At 35.6% G+C, this 23219-nt stretch overlaps 2 protein-coding genes across 2 annotated transcripts; one reads left to right on the forward strand and one right to left on the reverse strand.

Annotated features, from left to right (window-relative positions):
• The first annotated feature begins 12125 nt into the window (after positions 1-12125).
• LOC100367801 (uncharacterized) lies at positions 12126-15282 on the forward strand. The gene is made up of 3 exons (XM_002730943.4): positions 12126-12271; positions 12940-13134; positions 14824-15282. The coding sequence occupies exons 1-3, from the start codon at positions 12223-12225 to the stop codon at positions 15051-15053; spliced, it is 474 nt and encodes a 157-aa protein (XP_002730989.1). The 5' UTR covers positions 12126-12222; the 3' UTR covers positions 15054-15282.
• Positions 15283-18350: 3068 nt separating this feature from the next.
• Positions 18351-23008, reverse strand: LOC100368107 (uncharacterized; the record flags this gene model as incomplete). The annotated part of the gene is made up of 6 exons (XM_002730945.3): positions 18351-18883; positions 19180-19645; positions 20556-20712; positions 21266-21560; positions 22418-22627; positions 22795-23008. Coding segments are annotated over 6 exons (1563 nt in total), but the record flags the coding sequence as incomplete, so codon positions are not given.
• Positions 23009-23219: the final 211 nt, after the last annotated feature.

Consider the following 23219-nt stretch of genomic DNA (forward strand, 5'->3'; position numbering starts at 1 on the left):
TTAATTCCAGGCGAAAATATTTTGCAGTATATCTTGATTAATTCACAAGAGAATAGGCCAAAACAAAAAATAACTTTTCTGGTCAGTGTGTGCACTTATTTTTCCCCACTTGCAGTGCCCGCTGTTGATGAATTGTGTGCCATCAAATATTTTAACCAAAAAAAAATGCCACAATTTTCAAAACACAGATCAAATTTTTTTTTTTATCCAGAAATGTGATAGAATAGCTGCTGCCAAACAACATGTAAGACAAAGACTAGCAGAACAATCAAATAAATGTTCACCTGGCAAACCATCATCAGCAAATGAATCAGACTCAGAAATATCAAAAAGATTACCATCTGTTTTTGAAGCAGTGGAAAATAACAATATGTGTTCATGTGACATTGAATGTACAGGTCATGGAGAGACACAGATTAGGAAGGTGGGACAATGCTCCACTAAGAGGCACAGCGTCACTTTCTTGCTTAATGAAAACAATCTAGCAGATGATGATGTGATGGTGGTTCAGTCACAAGATCTTTTCGAAGATCTCTCACAAACTGATACAGCAAATTATTGTGATGTTAGTGAATTACCAGTTGAATCAAGGAATCAAAGTGATGATGCAGCCCATTTATCCTCACTGGAGAGCATATGTCTTGGGGCATCAACAGTTGAGAGAAAATGTGATTTTCCTGAAGATGACAGTCACTGTGTAACTTTGTCCAATTTTGATACAGTTTTAGCAAATACAAATGAAAATAAAACATGTACACCCTTGAAATCATCTACAAAAGATGGTTTAGAAAATGGTCAACTTTTCTCTCCATTAACCAAGACAAGTTCAAATGATGTGAAATCTAGGATGGAATGCAGTTCCTCTAAGACTTTTGATTTAACTGCAATTGCTTGCAACATTTCTTCATGTCCAACTGCGACCGATAGTGGTGATGTTAATTGGGAAAACACTTCTGTAACTGATTCATGCTCCACATGTTTGAATGAACAGGAAATGCCAACAAAGAAAAGCACTTTACAAATGACTGATTCAGTAGTTGGACCTGAAAAATCTGCAAAGTCTGTCAGTAATAGCTGCAATGTTACTAAATCATTCATCAGAGACAAATGTGAAGATCAGAACAACAAGATGCAAGATGACACAACAGAGGAACCAAATACATTACATGTACAAGAAGTTAATTCAGAGAGATTTGCAAAAAATATCCAACAACCTGCCAATACTGCCAAAGTTTTTCAAGTTCCTGGTAGTCAGGATCTTCATTCTGTGAGTCCAACTGCAGTTCCAGAATCAGATCTATCTGATTGTCACTCTCAGGAATCTCAATCTTTGCTTATTGGATTGATAGCAGAAGACAATATCACCAATGTTAACAGCGAAATGCAACGAATGACTGACTTAGAACGATTTACAAGCAATAACTCAGAATCTATTGGTTTACAGGGTAACTCAAAGACTGATATGGAATGTGTAGAGCAAGTTCAACTAAAAAACTTTACAGATACTGAAATTGTAATACCAGAAAAACAAAGAATACTTGCTTCACCAGTAAATAATTTTGGTGTCATTGAACGGATGTCAGGTTCAGTCCAAAATAAACCTGACAATCTTCAGATACACATTAACAACAGGGAATTATCTGAATTGGAAAATATTGTAGTTTCAACTCCATCCTGCTCCCGGTTTAAATCAATCGATAACCCTATTGTCTCACCACTCTACATGACTCCATGTGAAATGGTCAAATCAAGGCACAGGAAGTGTCGACAGTCACAGAAACCTACACCTGCCAGTCGTCGAAGATCAAGGAGAACTCCCAAAAGTGCTTATAATCAACAATGTGAACCAATAATCAAATATGAAAGCAGTGACTATGAAACTAACACTCTTTCCTATACGACTAGTAGCTCTAATTCTGGAACTGTTGATACACAGCAACTAAAAGATAATTTTAAATATGACACTGATGGCAAAGTATTTCCTGCTATTTCAAGTGTATTAACTGACAACAGAATACAAGATTTCTTTCTTCCAGATCAAGACTTTTGTAACCTGAAACTGAGTAAGCTAAAGGAGGTGTACAGTAATGCCAGTTATTCAGTAGAGTCACTAGTAGCTAATCAAAGTAACTGTGATAGTGACAGTGCATCAAGTGTCAGTAGTTCCATAGCTGGCAACGGTGGAAAAACATCTCGCATAAGAAGTAAACTCTCTAGGTCTTGGAAGAAACGTATCGACAGTGATTCCTTTGAGAGTTCATGCTCTTTGACCAGCACCGATGAAAAGCCTATAAAGGAATATTGTTGTGTCAAAGAAAATAATCTCACAATGGAGAATGACATGACTGAAATGAAAACCTGTCTCCCAGACATTGTCTCATCACCATCAAAAGTTACACAAGATAAGCAACCACAGGGTAGGGGTAGAGGCAGAGGTAGAGGCAGAGGCAGAGGTAGAGGCAGGGGCAGACCACCCAAAGTACTAAAAAACAGGCTTCCTCAGAAAGAAAATGTACTAGAGAGCAAACAAGAAAGTGATGATTTGTCATATCCGGTTTGTCTTCCATTGCCTGATTTTAGCCAATCTGTTAGTGCAAATAGTGATGATTGTTTAGTTGCAAAGGAAGGCTCTCCTGCATCCTATTTGATATCAGACAGAGAGAACAATTCTAGCATTACTGTAAGCACACAAGAGGATTCAGAAAAAGATTGTGGCAGTGATGAAGCAGTTAAAGGTAAAGTAATATTACAGCAACCAAATACCATTGGGGTTAAACGAAAAAGAGGAAGACCACCAAAAAAGAAAAAGAGAAAGTTTGAGCAGTCAGAAAGGAACACTTTATTTGCTAGTCAGAAAAGCAGTGGAAATTTAGTGTTCCCGGTTTCCTTCCCACAAACTGGAGATAGCCCAGTGTTTGTTAACCAGAAGGACCAGAGTCAGGAAGGGCATCTCCAGTGCAAGAGTGTCCCACGCAGAGAGGTGGATGGCCGCATCCAAGACAACATTGGGACAACTGCATTATACCAAAGTGACCCATTTGGTAAGGTATCTATAGAAAAAGATTCCCCACAGATGTCAATATTTCAGGCTGAGTATTCACAGAAACCTGTATCACAATATTCAGAACCACAGTACCTCAAAGATTCCACTGTGTGTAATAATAGCAATGAACTCATGCTACAGTCTGTTGATAATATTGAATATCAAAACATACCTCACTCTAGTAATTCTGACAAGCTTGGATTTACAAAACCTAGTATAGATCTCCCTACCGATGACCCACCACCATTTGCACACAGAGAACATCCTCAGAGCCAGCACAGTGATGTACCAGAATTATCACCAGTACACGTCCCACCTGTTATTCTACCATCTATATCTCAGTCACAGTGTAGTCATGATGAACAGTTTGATGTTCTACAATTTGCCGCATGCCTGAAGGTACGTCCTTATCATTTGTTCACTCTAAAAGGTGTACATGCAAGAAATAGTATCTTACCAATCTGAAGTAACTTCGGAATCATTTCTAACCAATTTTATGGGACATGATGTTAGCGTGGTTACCATGAGTGAGTGAGAGTGTGCCCTTTGACAGGAATGATTTTGTGGGGATCCTGAGTCAAAATAGAATTCCCAAATCAAGTTGAGTCAGTTTGTTGGCTGCTAGGGAGAGGTCTTCAAGAAATATATAAAATTGTATGTGACTAGGTGATTGGAAGCACAAATGAAAATGTTGTAGCCCCCAATTTCCTTTGTTTTTACACATATGTATTATAAAATGTGAATTCCCTTTTACTAAGTTACAAATTTCATAACTATAGTAAAATGTCTTTCAAGCCAAAGATTGCTATTGAATGTATTATTTTCTGTTGTTGCAATGACGCACCAGTGAATTAGCATAACTATAATTGGGTTATAGCTATGTGCATCATATCAGCTTAGAGGGCATACCGGTGTCTTGTTGCATCTATTGTTTACAGCTAGTTTTGATATGTTATATTTGATTTTCTCTTTCATACAGCACCAGTCTGTGAATGAGCAAGTACGATCTATCCACTACACGTCTCTTGTACATCATTCTAAGACAGTGGATATCATTGTTACATGTCTCTCACAGTCTCTTGCCATATGGATGGAAAATAGTATCACTGAAGACTGGACAATTGTAATGGCGCACTCCTTTCTTGAGGTACTGTGAGAATAATATGGAATTTGATGTGTTCTTTCAACCATACATGTAGTTTGAGCATCAGTTATGGTTCATGATAGAGACTTTCATCATATAAGACAAAAAGAAATGTTTGTTTCACCATGGGGACTTGTAATTTAGTGTGTTTTATTTTGTCAGGATAACCCATCGAAATGAAAATTCTGATTTACGCACTATGCTTTAAGCAATGGGTGTTTGCTTTGAGTGTGCGAATGTGTTTGATGCAGCATGAGCAGCTGACTGTTTATTTCACCATTTTTTTATGTTATTTTTTTTTTTACATTTTTTCAAATCACGCATTGTCTAACGTGAATAACTTGTGGCCAAATAATTTTAAAATATTTTGAAATTTATTTGAACAAGATATGAAAATTTCTAACGAATCGACCACTCTTATTTAACAAATTTAAAAATTAGTCGAAGCAGGCAAAACTGAAATTGGGAGATAACATAAGTTTTTTAACAAACCCATTTCGTGTGTCACAAATACAATTTAAAATTTATTGACAATGATTTTTATAGTCATTGATGTTATTCCCTCTGCACCTTAACAGTTCTTCTTATAAGGAAAGTCAGTTTTAAAATGCTCAAATCAGGGAAAAAACAAAAAACTTTCTATTATAGCAGCCATTTTGACTCCTTTATAGACATCCCTGTGTTTTAGGGGATAATCTACACTTGACTTGTAATGTATCTGCAAACAACATTGTAGAACAACATGTGTCAATGATCTAAGGTTTGTGATTCACATCACGCTCGCTTGTCTTCAAGGCAAAGGCACCGTGATCACTTGTTTTGGTGGAGCTTCAAAAAACATGTCATTACATATATTAACAACTGATACTGCAAAATTCCGTTGTTGTCAAATGCTGCAAAATTTTGTATTCTCAATTGTAGTGATGCATGACGCATTAAGGGATATTTTTTATTTAGGAAAAAAACAGTGATAAAAACAATGGACATTGTGGCGATTTTACATCACAGGAGTGAGGCAACTCAGGATAGTAATGACTCATCCTTTTCCATAAGCTGTTTGGTTCTAGTGCGTTAAACAATGCGACTTTAGCTAGACGTAGCGGTAACTTATTATCAACTTCATTTAACCTAGGTCAACTTGAATCGTGTCGCAAAACAAAAGAATTATTATGCAGTTATCAAGGAGAGTCTTTCATTTAGCAGCACTCTCGTTGTCACATGCCGCCTGCTCATCGATTAAAACACAGATTCACTCTGTAACATTAATTTGAATATCTTATTATTTTTCAGAATGAAGTAACTTCTCTAATGGATGTGATTACACACAGTGAATACTTTATTGTGGTTGTTGGAGGCAAACTACAGCAAACATGTGTTAGGTTAGATATTTATCACATCCTTTAGCGACATATATGAGAAAGCAGTGTTGTTCATCGTTTAAAATATAAACAAATTTTATTGTCGAACAACCACATATCAAAAACAATATCAATGCTGTGACTTCCGTTTAAATCACAGACATCACTGCTAGAGGGACAATGGGAATGGTCTTATTAGGTGATTTCATGTTCATTGCAAAATACTTGTTTGTTGAATCCAACACAATGTTTTGACGACACTGCGACAGTATGACCTTTGTTTGTCCTGTTTTTACATTCTATTCCATAATAACGCATGATCTTGCAGTAAACAGAAAATGGACTATTATTCTCAAATAATTATAGTGAATTGTATGCGAAATGTGATCTGGCGTGTTCATGTACCAAGTAAGGCAGTGAAGTACCAAATTATTCCACAGGCTTTGACAACTCTCAATCTATTTCTTTCAGAGTATTTAGATTTGATCTTGAAAAAAATGAAAAGGAAATTCTAGATCTGTGTGACAATACTGATGAGTTTATAACACTGGTATGTCTTAATAGACAAGTTATTGTGTCTTTAAATAATGGGTATAGTGACTTCAGAGTGATCAGTGTTTTCATGGATACACAGTATAGGTAAGTTATTTTCATGAGCGTGTATATATGATCTATATTTATATGTGAGGGAATGTACATACATGTACATGTAATATAATATTTGTAACAGTTACAATATTTTTTTAGATTTCACTTGCCAATAGCTGAATATGACAGATTCAGTTGTAAATAAGTTTCAAGCAACTTAGGATGTCACCGAATTGCATATTAGTCTGAGATGCACACCATGTTCCTGTATAGCAATTAGCCTCCCACCCCCCACTCCGAATTTATAGAACAACTATTTTAATTATGTTACCACTGCGCCTGAACAGACATAACACACTTGCTAGGTTAGTTGTAATATGTGTCAGGTTTCAATCAGTGTAACTGAACGTTGTAACTTTCAGATTTGGTTTTTGGCAAAGTTACTCAAAATTGAAACTAAGTTTTGTCCATAAAACAACTTTAATGATCTCAGTAAAACGTTCTGAATAAGTTTCTTTTGTACCCTAACTCTAACCCTCATCCCAAGACCCCAATTCAATTGTAAATGCTTCCTTTAGATAACTATAGGAACATGTATCTTTAGGAGAGACATATACAATTAAATCAGGGAGCACTGGATGTGGTAGGTGTAGAGTTAGGGTTTAGATTATGGGTGGGGGTGGGGTACAAAAGGAACTTTAGCATATGATATAGAATATGGAACAATCAAACTTTAAAACATGTCATATACAGTACATACTTCACTGTACTATGCTGCCAGGAACTTTTATTATATATTCAAACCAAAGAATGTCAATATGGTCAACAAACAAATTGTAATTGCGTACACATTTTTAAGTAGAACCATCATTGATATAGCACAAAATGAAGAAATTCAAAATGATGATAAAAATCTGAATTTTTCATATGGCTACGCAAAATATGGAAACAAAAATTATTTTTTGCTTCCATATAGTATATATAACAGTACACACAAAGGATGTACATGTCACTGTGTATGTTTATTAATGAATGTTCTTTGTATGTGATTATGATCTAGACAGGTAGTCGGTATAGTGTGTATGCAATCTGGTAATTCATCAGTTACATCACTGTCTGTAGTCAAAGGTGAAGAGAATCTAGTCATGGGTACAACTAGAAACAAGATAATTCTGTGGTGAGCTAATTTACTTTTAATACATGATATGGCCTTCTGATGTGTAAGTGTAACTATATGAGCACATTTCACAAGCATTGGTGTGTATCATTGATGGTATGGAATTTGTTGTGTTTGTTTGTTTGTTTGTTGATTCTAGACTCCAATGGAGGATATAATCTCAAAAAATAACTACATTGTATTATGAGGTTGTTACAAGAATAACACAAAATATGCTCAAAGGCAGTACTGTGATTGGATCATTCAATGCTCAGCAGAAATCAATGCTATCCTGTACTGCCTGAGTGATACCTGCATGTGTATTATAATATAAATTGTTCTTGCTTGTAGTCATACTGTATAGTGAAAGCTAACAGCTCGAAATGCCAACAAAAATTCATTTTCTTCTGCCTGATTGTTTGTATTCAGTGACATGATTCTATTTCACATTCAACAATTTTGCTGTGTTCGATGTAAACAAAGGAAATAATTTAATATATATATTTCACATTCATATGCGTCAGTGATACTTTTGAATATGTTTGTATGCACATGTGAATATTGGAGTTGTGTCTATGGCCAAAATAAGTAATATTTCAGTCTGTAAACAATGTGATTATGGTATTATTAATATTATTTTGGATCATTTTATTTGAATACCAGATAACCTAATCAACCAGACTCATCTGAAATATATCATTCTGTTTATTTTCAGGAATACTTGTAATGGTGACACACTACTCACTATTGATATGCAAGAACAGTTGACTTCATCAGTTGCATGGTACTCTGAGATTGAATCAGTTGAGTGTGCCTATTTATTATTCTGTGTGTAAAGGTTGCATCAATAATTGATCTGTGAATGGAAGAAACTTTCTATAATGACATATAATTATCAGTTGTGTGTGATGACTCAGAGTATGGGATGAATTGAAACAGCAATGACTGCTAACATATTTTTCATAGGAATAATCAACTTATTTTCATCGTAAAATTGGAGAAACTAAACAAAATCATGCCATGAAATCTATCATGGTGCTTGTACTAACATTATTATAAGAAGACATTATACACGGGTGCTACCAACACTGTTCAATGTAGAACTCACTAATAGCTGAACAGATTTCATTGACCCTCTCTCCAATCCAGTACTTGAATACATGCAGCTAGCTAGAACCATATGTGTATTTGCTCTATTATAGGTTTCTGTGGTCAAAATAAGTGATATTTTAATGATTCAACAAATAAGATTTTTGGTTCACATGCACTTCTATTGATGCGCTTCTAATAGAACAAATACAGGACTCAGCAAACGTCCATACTGAACAGAAAAAGAAAGTTGTTCAGTTTAGGGAGACATTCAATTTTTCACTGGTGAAAGTGTTGAATTAAGTTTACATAGGATTAAAGGATTCTGCATACCGGGGTATGCTTCATGTAATTTTAGCAAGATAATGTGATACCCCACATTTACAGTTAACACTAGTATACCAATAATTAATTCTCAATTCATAGGGCTTGCTGTTTGTGTTATTGGGAAATAAGGATCCTAGCAGTCAGCCAGAACACCAGACTGTATCCTCCTCACATGGTAATCTACAATGTAGTGTATGTACATTAGTTGTTATAAACCCAATGAATGGAAGATTATCTATGATCAATCAGTATTATAAATCTAATTTGACAGAAAACAAAAGGTATGTATTCAGGAAATTAGATGTAGATTCCTGTAAAAAATAAAACCTTAGGTTCTTGGATGTAAGTTTTCCTATTTCTACCAAGAACAGGTGAAAAATTCTTTATTCGCTACAGGAAGTTTTGGTAAAAAATTGCAACTAAGGGTGTTGATGATTGTCTGTATAAAACTGATATCTACAACATAATTGGATGACTTTTCTGATGTCAAGTCAATAAAAATATAAAGAAAGGATTTTTGTATTTATGTCCAGACAAACAATAAATCTTCTGAAATGTTCTGACAATGAAATGTATATATATTTTCCCCAAATTAATACCAGTTTTAATATTTGTAATTAAACAAAATTAACTTTCAAAAATAAGACTAACAGTAATTGTAGCAATTTGGGCAAACCAAAAGTTGATTTCTATTACCTTCTGAAAAATGGTAAAACATAAAAGAATCCACTGCATTTGTCTCACTACAGGACATGCAATTACACTAAAATTGATGAAATTTACACATATAAAGAACATCACTTTTTTTCACCACCATTCACAATATTCAACTTATATCCAAGCTTTGAGAAGATATATTACTTGTCATGTTGAGTAAAAAACTGGACAGATTGAATTTAAAAGCTATTAAATATATGAACAATCCTTCAATTGTACTGTATGCTTATTTGTTTCAGTTGTCTGCATGGTTGTGTTCAGGACAACTACATCTCCTGTATTCTAGATGATGGAACAGTGACAACTTGGGATATGTTTTCTGGACAGATAGTTGCAGAACTGCCAAATTGCAATGCTACATGCATTGCCTTGAACCAAAACCGAAATAGACTTTGCATCGGGATTGACCAGTGCTGTGTACATATATATAAATGTTAGCGGCATTTGAAGAATCACATTCGTTGAACTACACTGTGTTTAACATGGTCCTATGCGATGTACATGTGTGAAATATATTGTTTACATGTTGTTTGAAGTGCACATTGGTGATTGTGTGATTAATTAAATCTTTCACTACACATGCTAGTGTGTTTACTAGAGACAACAGTCACAAATATATCAGGTTTTTGCTAATGTTCATACCGTAGTGGACAAATAATGTGTATCAAAATTCCACTAAGATGCCCCAAATCTGTAAGTGCCTGCAGTCTTATAGTAATGGATTTCCCACACAACAACAATATCTATGCTGCTTATAGTTGCCAGATATATATACCGGTATATATAAATATAGAAGTACCATCATGCACGATCACAAAACATTGACCCTTCAGCGAAAAAAAAAACGATAGACAATTGATATTGACTGCACACATTATGAATTTTAACCAGATTTTGCTGAAGTTTAATTAAGATTTTTAAAGATAAATTGTGTTCCTAGACATTAATTTGTTGCTTTTTGGTTGTTTCTTTCTGTCTAAAATGGCACATCAATTTGCTAGGCTCCTGTTTCCATAGAAGGTATGTTTGGGTGGACAATGGATAAGTCAATATAAATATTACCCACTCTTACAATGCTTTATGTCCAGGACTGTAAATTTAACTGCTCTTCACTTTTTTGCCAACAAATAATTGAAAATTACATTGTACTTCTGTTTTTGAATTGATATTCAATTATTTGTGAAGGATTCCTTTTGGTCAGTTTCAAAAATGACCTTTAGTTGGAATGCTAGTTATATCCAGTATACAAACAGGGAACTCAGGAACTATAATCAACTGTAATACGCAGTCTCTATGAGCGGGTGGGGGGTGGGGGGGTATCGGCTGGTATCTAGTGTAAGAAATAGAAAAGGGATGAAGGCTCCAGCCAGCTCATATTTGTTAAACTCGTAACCAGTCTTGTGATTGGTTGTTGACAAATGCTGAACAGGCCACGCCTCCAACTGTGCCGTGCGTTCGGGGAAACCGTTAGGAATTCCTAAATGGAGTAAATTTCTGTAGTTTTCTTGAGTTATTCTGCAGATATCGGTAAAATGTAGGTAAGGCTTTGACGAAATTCGAAGGAGCAACTAATATTCTTCAACCTGGTATTTTTTTTAGTCTGTTTTTTCGAGTTTAAAAAATGTTAGCTGGCTGGAGCCTTCATCCCTTGTCTATTTCTTACACTAGATACCAGCCGATATCCCCCTCCCCCACCCCCCGTGCGCGCTCATAGGGAGTGCGTACAGTTGATCATAGTTCCTGGGCTCCCTGTGGTATACAGGCAGCAGGAGTGCACGAGTTAGGTGATATGATAGGCTGATGAAAAGAATTGAGAAAGTTTGAGAAAACTAATTTCCCTACAATTTGCATATGAATTCAAGTGTAGTTTTATAATATGCCTATGAATAAAAGTGTGATCAATACAATCTGCATGTGACTACAAGTTTAGCCTGTACAGTCTTCACAAATGTGACATGAGACCTTTTCACCATCGGAACCAATGAAGACTATTGGTGCAAAAATTTGTTTTGTTAAGTTTTTCTTTGCTTTGTGAATAATATGATCTGTTTTAGTTCTCACATTACAATTTGTAATTTTAAAATAAATAGTTCCATGGAAAATTGTAATTTCTGTGGTTTTCTATTATTAAAATTGCTGTGAATTCATGTCATGATTTGCTTATCTAATTTGGTCATTGTTATTTTGTTTATTTGGTTTAATTTGTTTTCTTTGAAATAATCCATACAATTACAATTTTTGACCATATTTCAACTGTTTATTCGTCTTTTGTTTCAATAATATTTCAGTCAAATTCGGTGGCTTGCCCTCTCTGCCTCCAAAAATTCTGCATTTTAGAAAACAACTATAAATACTGTATGCATGGAATTTTTTGATCAAATAAATGCGAAAGAGCCCCCCCCCCCCCCCCCCCATTATTTTTTATTTATTTATTTTTTTGACATCTAAATCGCGATATAAGTGAAGCTTTTGTTTTGGTGTGAAAGGGACCCAACAAAGTCGGAATTACATGGTCACTAAATTGAGGGCGCTCAATTAGACTTCGCGATATAAGTGAAGCTTTTGTTTTGGTGTGAAAGGGACCCAACAAAGTCGGAATTACATGGTCACTAAATTGAGGGCGCTCAATTAGACTTCCCGTGACGAGGGCGCACTTCGCATGTCGCCTTGGAAATTGAAGCCATATTTAAACAACGGTGATGACGTAGGTCCAAGAGGAAAGGTGTAAATACTTGTGGCCAAAATGGAAGATACAGACTCTGGCTAACGTCGTACGAGTGTCCTTACCAATATTAGAATCATGAATATTCTTTATTTCTACGCCATTGGTGTGTTACTTGTATTCTGGGGTAAGTAATGGAATATTTAAGTGACTAATGTTTGGGATTACACTAGCCGTGGTTTCGCGGCGTTTTAGTTGTACATAAACCTCTCACATACTAGTAGTTGGAATCCAGCCATTCTGAGTACAACCAATGTCTCACGATCATAGGCGGCATCTGAGTTGTACGTTGTAGCGTGGTGCTATTACTGGTACGCACCGTTACACGCGTCTGTCAGTGGTGTGAGGCACAGTCCCTCAACGAAGGGACTGTGTACGAGGGTTCCAAATACCAGTGTTTGTAGCTGCAGTTCTGTAGCTCGCTTGGTTTCGCTGTCGGTTTTTTTGTTCGTCGTGGTGTTAACGCGAAACCAGGTTTCGACAGCGAAACCAAGCGAGCTACAGAACTGCAGCTACAGTGTTTGACGTCTGTAGTCACCTGAAGGCTGAAAATCGATCAGTATTATTTATTATTGTTCCTTTCCCTCGATTTTTCTCTAACCCCCCCCCAAAAAAAACCACGTGTTTTCTAAAGTAGCGGACAGCGATAAAAACAGAAATTTACGCCAACGTGATCCTGAAAAAAATCTAGTTTAATACCAAAAGAAGAAAACAAATCTTGCGAGACTTTTTGGTGAGATACTTTATTTCTTCAGTGTCAGTCTGACCTATACTATAGTTATTGGTTCTTTGTAGGAATAAATGGAGAATTTGAACATCCTGAGTGTGTGGTGATAGATTCCAATTCCTCGGTTTGTCTTGACATCTTCTTTGACTACTGGGATGGCTTTCAATCCAATGGATCTACAGACTATGTAAACCACCAATGGATTAGGTACCTGGGGAGTGTGTATGATTATAACAATGAAGACTATAATCGGTGTTACATTAGTAAGTATACAATCTAGTTATTATTTCATTTATTTATTGATCATTATTCATGCCAATTACATCTGTTCCTTGAACTGTTCTGTGTATAAATGTCTTGAAATATAAAATATGGACTTGGCATGAGTTGTCTTGTTTACTTTAGAAGATTCAGCCTTGGTTGATTCATTCCTAATGTGCCACAGTGAATATTCCCAAAATTCAAAAAGTTTGCTTATTTAAGGGACGACGTCAAAAGATCGATGTCGGATAAAAAACTTATTTCCTTTAGTTTGGGGGTGGGGGGTTTTGACCTCAAAAAGTTTCCATCCTACAAAAACGATTTTATTTTTTAATGAAGTCAAAAAAATCTTGGAGTATTTGTAGTTTTTTTTTTTCTATCCGATTATGGACAGAAATAACCGAAACGGGAAAAAAACCCCAGAAAAATGGTTTGGTTCAAGTGTAAATCAGCGTCAAATGAGGTGCATTTGTAAAATCTTTTTACACCCACCCGACAACCAACTGCTATGCTATACTACTGTCCAATTATCAATTTTTATTTAATGGTGAATGTAGTCTGATGCCATGACCAATATTTATCAATTAAGTTTCAGTGGGGGGTAGGGGGGTTTGGAAAAAAACTGAAGGAATTAAGTTTTTTATCCGACATCGATCTTTTGACGTCGTCCCTAACAGACTTATTTTTAAATTTACACATCAAAAAATTATAAATCCACTATCTCTCCTTTCTAACCTCTAAATTGGCAAATCAAATCAGGTTTTTGACAGTAGTTTTAAATCCACACATCAAATATTTGACATATTATACAAAAAACTAGTATGCATTCTGAAATATGCAAAAAGGAACCATACTGGACTCTCTACATCTTCCATGGATGTTTTGTGTTCTTGGCATAGTGTTGCGTAACTACCATTGTACCATGCTTTCTTGAACAGGGAATGAATGTTTTTTTTTAAAGGGTGGTGGTAGTCACACAGTTCAATGCACTCTTCTAATAGAAATTACAAGTATGAGATTTGACCTGGGTGCGACTTGCATTAATTACCGCTGTTGTCTCTTTCAATACCTTCCAATCACCTAAAAAAAATACCTATTTAAAGCTTGGGAACATCTCAGTTTGAACTCTTTGTTTTTAAGAGACCCATGTATCTCACACGTGCATGACGCAGTGACTATCGCCCTTTAAATGGTTGATGCTGAAATGGTTCATAAGATAACATCCATATCACCATAGAATACTTTAAACTGATTTAATTTCATGAAAGACCAATTTTAGCAAGTCAGAAAAAATTGGTCACTCTACTAAATGAGCTAAGCAGGTGATTTGTGATGTCCCACAGTAGCATGTAGTTTCCTAGAATGGATGAATCATGTGTGATACAACAGGTCATTGGCCATTGTCCATCTATACAAAAAGACATTTAAAACAAGTAAAATGTGATAATTCATGCAATGGGGCTGCAGAAAACCGTTATAAAAATCATCAAACTTGAGGTGTAACTTTGTTATCATATTCCTCCTAAGTTATAATTAATAGCCAGTTAAGGAGCCTTCTAGATGCTTTGCACCTCTAACTTTTCCCCATTAATTTCTGTTAATGTAACAGTTGGGTTATAATAGCTATGTAATATAGGCTTTATACTAAGATTATTGCTGGTACATTTGTTTTTCTTTTTATATTATTCTAGGACAGGAAGCAGCCGATGAGTCTCGCCACTGGACAAGACATGGCTACTCAACATGTACATCAAAAGATGTGAAAACTTTCAATAAATGGTGGGAAAAAACATGTGAAGATTCCTGTGGTTTAGAAGACAACTGTGGGCGATATTCATTTTATTTGGGTCAACATTTGTGGAAAAATTGCACTTGGAATAAAATTGAAAACAAACCTGACTATGATCTGTATCTTCCATGATACACTAAGATGTGAAAACAATAGATATTTACAGTGTTATAGCTTCCTGCATTGACTACATTGTATTTACATTAGTGTCCATTGGTGGGAAAAATGCTGAATGCTGACTCCACTGATATTAATATGATGAATTCAATGTAAAATTTCAGACTTTGATGTCAAAAGTGACTGTCATCTGCTAATAACTGGTATTGACAGTTATCAATACAGCTTACCTCGCCTAAACTTTTTCCTTAGTGAATAATATATATATAACCCTATGGATTGGTTAGTATACATGTACAAATATAATATATTACTAATATCTCATGTAGATGTCATAGACAGTTTCTTCCTGACAAGAATTTTCAGTTAAGTTATATAATTGATATGTTACTTTGAATGTACATACTGTACTCGTCCAACACCTTGGTACTCAGCTCAAAAAATCATGTGTGGGCGCTTGGCCGAGCATGACCCCAAAAATAGAAGCATCCCAAAAGTGTGAGTTGAACGCTTAGTCAAGCATGGCCACTAAGTTGGAGGAGTATGATATATCTTTTGTAACATCTCATTATTTATACATTTGTACATTGCCCTACATACTGGTATGCTAGTTCTGTGCCCTTATGTTTATCTACTCTTTTTTTTTTTATTACATTATGTAAATAAATAAATAGACAAGGACATTTTGGGAATATATTTATGGGAAAAAAATTTACCAATATACATCTGTATATAATTAGTTATTCAAGTAGTAATGTTGAATTTTTATCATTTTTCTATTATCATTGTATTCTTTTTATATTAATGACGAAGAATATATAAATTCATGAAACAAAAGTTTCAATGTACAATAGATTCAACAGTTTATGATGTTTCTCATCTGCTGGACAGATATATATGTAGCAATACATGATTTTTTTATGAATTAAAGTAAGTCTTTTTCACATTGGTTGAATCTTTGTCAGGATTGTTAGGATAATAAACCACAATACCGGTATTCATGACGTTTCTGATCATCTCTTTTATCAGTTATCACAAGTTTTATGTCAGAATTTCTGAAAAATTTATTTGCATGAAGAAAAAACACAATATTAAAATAAAATAAATGTGCACGTTTATTGTTTGGGACACCAAATCTGTGGCTTTTTTCAAGACTTAAAATATGCACAGTTTCAGTGGATCCTGAATTTTTTTAGCGTGAATCATATACACAATTCAACAATATTTTCGGGCAGGAGTTGGTTTGTTACCTACAAAAGGTCTGTTATCAGGTGTGTGGTATAGTCATGTGCATGCATCTTGACAATCAAATAAGGCGCCCTCTAGTGTCAATAGCCATTTATATATTTGTTTCCAATTATTTTGTACTTTAGGGTGTCTACCAGTATATTGAGGGAGAGCTACATTCATTCATCCATGTTTTTCTGTGTGTAACATCACGGTTCATATAGTCATGGTATTTGAATGGTTTTCTGGAAAATGAACAATAAACATAAAAAAACCATTACTGTCGCAGAGTGGTCTTATTGAAATAACACTTGAAATGGATTGTTTTGACGACAAGTGTAAAAAGCCATCTATCTCATTATTGGCTGCTACAATTATCACAGTGACAGAAAAACACACACACGAAAATGACAAAAGTTGGGATGGAATTGTCCTGGAAAAATAATTTAAAAAATGTCCTTGAGTTTTAATTAATTCCAGGTGTATGAGCCCTGTATGATTCTCGTGTCGTATTGCGTTATGTTTTTCCCTCAATACAATACTATCATCATTGTTACTTGCTTGCTAAGTTTGCCAAAATTGACTGGAATGTACATTATGTGTGGCATTTACTTTATAAACCTTATACCAGCTAGAATGTCACGGTTGGCTATTTAGCAAAGTTCAACCCAAAGTTATATCTAGGGTGGGTGATATGTAGGTCGAAATAATTTTTAGATTTTCAAAGCAACTTTGCACGTAATTATATCAATTTTGCACGCAACTTTGCAGGATTCTGCATAATTTTAACAATTTTACATGCTACTTTGCAGACTTCCATTTTAACTTTACCGATTTTGAATGCAACTTTGCAGACTTGCCACCCAGCATAACAGACATTCCAAATATCTTTAATTACTTTGCATATAACATTGCAGAATTTCTTTGTGACTTAACAAACTTTGTACATAACTTTGCTGACTTGCCACGTAACTTCACCAACTTTGCCTGCAATTTTCAGTTGCAGACTTCCATTGTGAATATATCTTTGCATACATCTCTATGTAATTTTCCCAATCTTGCACGCAGCTTTACAAACTCTCTACGTAACTTTGCAGACTTAACAAATAACTTTACCAACTTTGTACACAACATTGCAGACTTACAACATAAATTTATCAACTTTGCAGACTTTCCTTGGAACTTTACAGACAACTTGTCAAGCTTTCCCCGCAACCTTAGCAACTTACACGCAACTTTGCAGGATTAATTTCACTATTTCACCTAATTCTCCATGTAACTTTACCAACTTTGCAATTCGCAGACTTGACACTTCGCAACACCTATTTTTCGCATATTAACGTTTTACCAACTAAAGCCACAACCTTTCTGGCTTTTAACCTAAATTTACCAACTTTGCACGCAATTTTGCAGGCTTTCCACGCAACTTTACCAACTGACGCGCAACTTTGAAGAAGTTTTTTTACAGAACTTTACCAACTTTGCATGCAAATTTGCTGACTTTCCATGTTGCTTACCAACACTTTGCGTGCTTTCAACTTCAGATACATTCCACGTAGTTCGCCAGTCTTTACACTGACATTTACCAACATTTACATGCAACTTTACTAATGACTTTCAACGTAGCATTCTTTGCATCTAGCTATTTTTTTATCCCCAGAAAAATAGCATAGAATATCGGTTAATTTGCACAGCAGTAGGATACACATGTATGTTAATCACCACTGTTGTATTCATTGTTATACTAAATTGATTCTATTTTAAATCCAAAATTAAACAGTTGGGAACCCCTACTCTATAATGCTGTGGGGAGAACTCTGCATGATATCAACTTTGAACCCACATTTACAGACTTTCCAAATAAGTTCACCAACTATAAAAGAGTTAACTAGTTATCCTAACTAACTTCTATCCATCACTTCATGTCTTTTTTTTCGAAATTTAATGTTTAATGTTTCATGAAATAACACCAAATACAATATTTTCTGAAGGCTCTTCGCAGTTATGAACTTACTAATGAAACCTCAATCTTCGACACCATGTGTTGGAATGTTTATAATACGGCTTGAAACTAAATAAAGAGACTTTAGTTTCAAGTGTCATTTCAATATGGCTACCCGTATAGTAAATAATGGTAGATAAATCTCATTTATTTAATTATCATTATTATGTCGTGTTGGAGTAAATTGTACCATATCTCGTGATACTATATCAGCATTATTTTGCCATGTTTTTTAGCGATGGGAATATCACAGAAACGGGGAAAATATTAAACTGCAGCGGTGCGTTCTGGGCGCGCCCATGCAGAGTAAATGGACACAGGGACTAGTAATCTAGCCACTGGGTTTACATTGTACTTGAGTTGCATACAATGTACAAGTGACTGTATACATACGTTCAGTCGTAACACTGCTTGAGATCGACTAAATTAAAACCTGAATTTTCAAATAAGTAGTCAAAAAGGAAGACTGAAATCATGTAGCTATCAAATACATCTGTATCCAGGCTAATTATTCCACCTTGGTCACGCGATAAACGTTCATGTATTATTCTCAAAGCCTTGGGTACTCTCTCAACGTCACGAAAGTTATAGTACGACTCTTCGCTCAGCATTGGTTCTGCAAAACAACAACAGTATTTAGGGGGTCGGCTATCTGAAATCACAGGGGATGGCTAGAAGATTTGTAGAAAAAATGCAAGCTGGACACCGATAGAAAAGGTTGCATGCAAAGTTACGTTATACAGGTAATATAACCAATGTCGGCTCATTCAAGACAAAAAGAAAACTCTACAAATCATACAACTAATGCAAAATGCATATAATTCCAAATAAATCTGTGACGTGGACAAATCCATTCCAAATGGTTTCAATTGTATTTTTTTACTATAAACACTACATTACAACATTTCATACCTGTTCTTGGAGGGAATTGGACGTTCGGCTGGACGAGCCATATCCCGTATTTCTTGGCAATTGTCACTGTGTGGTTTGTTAACGCAGGGGGAAACAGATAAATAGGTTCGATGCCGATTCTCTTGAGTCTTAAAACAGCACTAACGACGGACATTCGGCTGTAGTAGTAGTTTAAATTTCTCCACACTGTGTCAAGGTGAGGTCCATGTCCCCTGATTCCAATATTACAGTAATTCGACCAATCTTTGACTTGTTCTGGAAATTGTTCGACAAAATCGCCATAAACGAATAACGTGCAAGGAATGTTCTTTGTATGTGCCTTCAAAGCTGCTACGACTCTGCGTGCCATTTTTTGCCCCATCCCAATAGAAATCACTATGGCAACCTGGTTTCTATCGTGACCAGTTTGACCACACTTGCTGATTATGGGACCTCCTGCCATCGGTGCTATCTTTGGGTCCAACACCTGTAAGATATTGAATGTGAAACACGAGATAATATAATAACAGTTTTTGTGTTTGATTTCATGTTGTATGCACTGAATCGCGAAATCATGAAGAACATTGTGTGTAAGATAATACGTCGAGCTATTCTGGTACAAACATACCCATTCAAAATGACAAAGTACTCTCAGCGCAAGAAACATATTCCTTTCATCTTTATAAATTTCAATCGCAGTTGAACCTAACCAGCCAATCAACAAACACAGTGCACAACGACGTCATTTGAAAACGTTACAACGTTACTCAAAGTTTAAAAATATTCAATATAAACCTTATTGTTTCAATTTGAAATTTATAAATATTTATAAAGATGAAGCGAATGTCTTTGTTGCGCCGAGAGTAATTCTCTGTAATTTAGTAAAATTGTAAAGGGTAATAGACTCATCTACGTCAATAATGCGCGCGCATGCTCACTTCTTCAAATAAAGTTTCTGCTGATTGGTTGATGTTGAACTAACTCATTACTATTAGTTAGAACTGGCGATGGTGTAACAATCTTGTCTGGATTCGTCAACAAATGTTTGATTTATAAAAAAAAAAAAACATTTAAAAAATATTTATAACGTACGGTCGGCGGGTTTCTGCCGTTAACTGTATGTTTTAAAAAGTAAAAAATGTATTGTATTATAGTATCGCTTAAGTACAGAAGGATGCTGTTTGTTGAGCTTCCACGACGTACTACCACTGTCCCACTGTTAGAAATCTGGTGAATTTGTCCAAGATAATAAAACGGTGAAATAATTTCTAGCGAAACTAAGATTTTTGGTAGTGAGAATAATCGTCACGTTGGAAACGAATTAAACATAGATGTGCTCAACAATGGCTCCGAAGCTTAACGGGGTAAATTACTCTAACAAATGAAATGTGTCTCACCTTTGGCGGATGCAGAAACTCAAAGTCGTGATATGTCTTTCTTTCGCCAATCCATCTCAACATATGATAACCTTTCGCTTTAAGATCGGCTTTGATTTGTAATCTTTCTCTGTCGCTGTTCCCTGTTGGTTGGTCATTGTGATATTCACCATATAGTCTGTTGGAATATATTATAAAAAATGCATTCGCCTAGCCTGACAAGGTCGCGTGAATTGCGCCCTCCGCGGTGTTCCAAACCCAACACAACAGTGGGGGAGGGGGGGGGGTCTGATGCCGTTCAACCGGCAAGGGCGCCACTCTCGCCTGCATGTCAGGCGAGGATTCGCCTTATCTTTTAAGATTGTTTCAGATAGTGTAATCACATGGATGATTACACCCATTACAAAATGCGTTAATGGTTTCAGTCACAGTCAGCGGGAGGGGTGTCTTGCTGCCCATTTCTTTCTACACTCACACACGCCAGCTGATTGTTGTTCCAGTAAAGATGTTCTGTTGACACAGGGACACATATATGAAACCGTCGCTAACATATTTTCAACATTAATAATGTCCACACACGATACCATGAACATCATTACTGTCAACATGAACATTAAGCTAAAAAACTGATTTTTTTTTTCTTACTTTCTTCCATGACAAGTAGACTGGCATTGTCAACGTACCAAACCAATGAACGCAGAGTTACTTTTTATGTATTTATGCGCACTTACTTGTCAACTAAATGTATCGTCCCGTCTGTCAACATTTTTCGTAGAATTTGATACTCTGCGCCCTCAACGTCCAATTTCAAGATAACGTAGTCTTCTTGATTAAAGTGCTCTTGTAACCATAGCGACAGGTCTATGGCCGGTATCTTTTCACGATACGACAGCATTCTCTCACCGCCATCTTGTCGAGTACTTTCGTTTTTAGAAACAAATAACGAACCTCCTCCCCACTGTTTATCTTCTCCGTTCACATATTTCCCAGGGTACCATGCGGCCTCTGCATAGGCCGTCAGTTCGCCTAAACATAGAGTGTAGTTTCACTTACATGTTAGCACCAGGATCGAGGCAACTGAAAAGGGCATATATATGTGAGATGGGACAGGGTCTAGTATTAGACAAGATTGTTAAACATGTCAATACGTTGAATGCTAATTGGGAAATATGATTCAAGTTGATTGTTACCTCTAGCATCATGAACACGGTTGGATTCCATGACCCTGACTTTATTAAACACACTGTTGTGCATGTATTAAATTGAGTTGAATATATTATCTCTGTCATTTATTCATTTAATTAGTCTGATGTACTCATATTTTGTGTGATTCTAGAGTTGAACCAAACATAGTTTATTATAACCACTGCGGCATAATGAGTGTTAAAGGGCGGTAGTCGTCGCGCACATACGCGAGATACTAGTATATGGTTCTCATATAAACAAATATTTGACTTTAGGCAGATTCATAGAAGAGATTTTTATAATGCATAATTTGACTTCAGACCGTCGGGCGGATACAGTAATAATACGTCAAGAAAGTTCAAACATAACATTGTCAACAAGGGCGATGACGTCACCCCTAGCCACGTGACAATTACTTTATCTCGTCCATGCGGCAATGATTGAGATAATAAGAATGAACAAAATATAATGTAAATAAATAAATAAATAAATAAATAAATAAATAAATAAATAAATAAATAAATAAATAAATAAATAAATAAATAAATAATTTGATTAACTGAAAACTGCCCGAAAACTGACATAATGACTCGGATTCCTGGTGAGTGTTTTCCCGCGCTAGTTTAGCATATAGCGAAAAGTTTGAATTTTTCTCATATACTAGTAGTTTCATAATATATAATACACTACACTCTTACCTGTCACATTGGACACTGCCACTGGGCAGTACAATGTATGGTTAGTATAGCCCGCAAAGTACGGACACAGTCTGGCATCCAATTCGAATGAATATATGTAAAAATCTTCTGCATCCGGGTATGTCTCACGAAAGAGAACAACAGATGAAGCCACATTACCGCCACAGTCGATAAAAAACTTCCGACTTGCTGGTCCTCCTGGTTGTCTTCCTGTACAAAGAATAATATATTATTTGCACACATTCGAGACGAGACTACAATACATAACGAGCCCATTTTTTTAGGATTTAGAAACATAATGCAGCACATTCACTTTGTTCTTTGTTACAATGTTATCGAACTCTAGTTATAATGCAATCTAAATATGTTTTACGTACCACCAGCTCCTTGGTGCTCCAACTGATCCGCATTACTGTCACGATTTACTAAAATGTCGACTTTATTCATTTTACAATCATATGAACACAATTGACTTGATTGGACGTCGATATCCTGAATAACTTTCGGGCTGGTGTTGATTCTTTCCATCATTTTGCCTAGTAAATATCCAACCATCACCGATGTCATAACAAGTGTGACATTCTTTCTGCTCCGTGCTATCATTTTACCATAGAAACCTGTACTACATCTGAACTGTTAATAATCTGTATCTAAAAAGAGAAATCATCTATAGTTTTCGTATTTCATGTCGTGACTGTTTTTCTAAGTATTCAATTAGAATATAACGATGTTCTGAATGTTACCGTCACATGTCATCGCAATATATTCATATATTGACGCAACACAGAGTGGGAACTATTTC

The sequence above is a fragment of the Saccoglossus kowalevskii genome, chromosome 8 (assembly GCF_978046115.1).
Source record: "Saccoglossus kowalevskii chromosome 8, keSacKowa6.1, whole genome shotgun sequence".
Taxonomy (NCBI): Eukaryota; Metazoa; Hemichordata; class Enteropneusta; family Harrimaniidae; genus Saccoglossus; species Saccoglossus kowalevskii.